The sequence below is a fragment of the Otolemur garnettii genome, unplaced genomic scaffold (assembly GCF_000181295.1).
Source record: "Otolemur garnettii isolate 467f Iridium unplaced genomic scaffold, OtoGar3 scaffold00213, whole genome shotgun sequence".
Classification (NCBI taxonomy): domain Eukaryota; kingdom Metazoa; phylum Chordata; class Mammalia; order Primates; family Galagidae; genus Otolemur; species Otolemur garnettii.
Genome location: NW_003852608.1, coordinates 353,170 through 355,881, shown reverse-complemented (window position 1 = coordinate 355,881; position 2,712 = coordinate 353,170). Strand labels below are relative to the sequence as shown.

General features: G+C 37.9%; 1 protein-coding gene across 2 annotated transcripts in view; it reads left to right on the top strand.

Moving 5' to 3' along the window:
• Nucleotides 1–2,712, top strand: part of MYOM1 (myomesin 1) — a 118,465-nt gene that overhangs the window by 9,984 nt on the left and 105,769 nt on the right. For both annotated transcript variants that reach the window (XM_003801614.3, XM_003801613.2), the window contains exon 2: nt 883–1,023. In XM_003801614.3, the coding sequence (XP_003801662.2) occupies nt 883–1,023 (141 nt within the window). The remainder of the gene's footprint in view (nt 1–882; nt 1,024–2,712) is intronic.

Sequence of the window (2,712 nt, the reverse complement as noted above, 5' to 3'; positions counted from 1 at the left end):
AAAATAGTTTCACATTTACAAAAAATTACAAGAGTAATGCAGAAAGATCCCATACAAGCCCCCAGTGTTGAATCTTTTATTACCACGCAGACCAGGGACTTTTCACTCTGGGTTCACAAATGATTCAGGCAGTCCACGAACTCCTCAAGTTTATGCCAAATTTTATATGTTTGCGTGAAGATGGACTTCGTTTCCGTCAAGACCTACACACACGAGATACTTTTCATCTCATCAATACCTTTTCTCTGCCAGCTCTGCTCTCACATTTTCACCTCCCTAGTAGTTTTTGGTTTATTAGAAAACTACCTCTAATGTACATTTGCACCAATGTGCATAGGCAGACGGAACTTTATCAGACCTCGATAATCTGAGTCCCTTGGCACCATATGTTCACGTTAAATATAGCAACTCTACTGTTTGGTGAGTCCCCTCAAATGCAGAAGTCTGCCTATAGTACTTAAAGGTCTCAAAATGTGATCCTAGGGTCCCGCATCGGAATTGCCTGGGCTCCCACTCCAGAAAAGTGTGCATTTTTAACAATCCCCAGAATGGATTTGGGTGCACAATGTATTGAAGTCATTTATACGTATATTTATACATATATTGCCTGAATTTTAAACATTATATTAACAACAGGTATTTGGAACTATTATAAAAGCATCACTCTTATCCCTTGAAATGATAAGGGGGAAAAAAACCATGAAATGACTGCAGCCATAAAATTACTATTACTATTTTTCTTCTGTGTGGGTATAGAGAGCATTATATGAATTCTAAAGATTCTGTAACAACTCTCCCAAGTTAAAACTTTTCTTTTGTTAATATTTTGAATAGTTTAAGTGCATTTTTTATTACCGTCTAATATTTGGGAGTTTGTTTCAGACATACAGATTCCAGTCTGCTGTTAGACGACTATTCATCCAAGTTGAGCCCCAAAACAAAGAGAGCCAAGCACAGCCTTCTGTCTGGAGAAGAGAAAGAAAATCTGCGGGGTGACTACATGGTGCCCATTTTCTCGGGACGGTTAGTGTACTTTTTCTTTCTGGCTTTATTACAAAGTGGGGAGTAAGTGTTGTTAGATAATAATGATAGCAGCTGACATTTATTGAGCACTTACCATAGACCGGTTGAGAAAGGTCTGAGGAAGCTGGGAACCCTGTGCTAAGAGAGATGTGTTGATCTTGTAAAAAGGGATTTCCTTTTCAGAAACCTTTGCCTTCACACAGGACGCCACATGATTGAATAATGGGATCTTAATGTACTTACGTAAGTAGTGGAAGTGGGAAGTAGAGCTTTGGATGCTGTGGTTGAATGATATAGATAGAGGAAAAAGAAAGGTTCAAAACTAAAATATTGTGTGAACTAAAAAAAAAACAAAACCCAGATGTTTGTTTAGAGAAACATCGTGGTTGTCAGTGTGGTTTTAATTATTATTTATTAGAGAAAAATCTCATCATAGTTTGAATGCCTAGCTTATTTTGTTCAATGGAAAATAGATCACATTTACTTTGAGGCCAACTTCAAAGTAGTCAGCAAATCACAAGTCTATGTAATACCAATTTCCTATCTTTAAACTTTTTTTTTGAATGATAATAATATTCAAAGGAATCTTGAAATGAAATTTGTCCAAGACAGCAAGATTAAAGTTTAAAAGGAACTTTCTGGATAGTACCTTGTTTATTTTCCTTTGAATGGAAAGTTATTCTCATAGCTAAGGTGACACTCAGAATGAGGCCAGGCACTCAGGGCAAATGTCATGGAAAAGTGAAAGTCAGGGAGTAATTTGGTGGTGATGTTTGGTGACCTGCATCTGTTCCTTGTGTATTTCTTCCCGTTGCCCTTTGACAATTACTTTCTGAGTGTGTCAGAGGTGAATGTCAGAATTGCTGTGAACCCAATAAGAAGGTAAGGGGATAGATAATATTGTATTTTTAGCCTTTTATCTGATATCTCTGATATCCCTGATTTTTAAAAATGAACTTCCCAGAGAAACATGCTAATATTGCTAGCTCTGCTCGCCGAGATCTGGCCTCTTTAAGTATACACTTGTGTTTGTTGTAGGAGATGGCTAAGCTAGAGGAGCATTTGTCTCCAGCTTTTCCCCACTCTGTTTTTGAAAACCACATCAGCTTAGTGTTAGCCTGTAGGACGTGCCTCCCCAGCTGGACGGGCTTGGAATGAAGCTTCTCACTCCTAATGTTTCCCCTGCTCTGTCACCATCTGTCCTTTCCAGGCCAATCTCAAGAAATGATCATTAAATAAACTGTGATAAAAGAAAATGATAATAAAAACTGATCTTCTACATTTTATTTCTAGTTCTTCTGTATATTTTAAAAGGATCCATTTCCTATATTCTCATACTGTATGAAAATAACGTTTCATAGAGTGTTGACAATATTAACCATCTGAGAAGAGGACAGGAAAGAAATTAACACTTGTTGAGTGCCTATAATTCCCTGGGAGTCATACTAGATGTTTCATATGAGCTTTCTTGCTAAATCCTCCATACAGCCCTGGAAAGATACTAGTTTGTCAATTTTTTGGACAAGGAAGTCAAGGCGCAGCAGCTTGCTGATAGTCACGTGGCTGGCCATGAAAAACTAGCCTGGCCAAGGCTGTGTGCAGGCCTTCTGCAAGTAGACTGTGTTTCTGGAAAGTGCCATTTCCTATCCATGCCACATGGAAATTCCACTTCTTTTTTTTTTTTTTTTT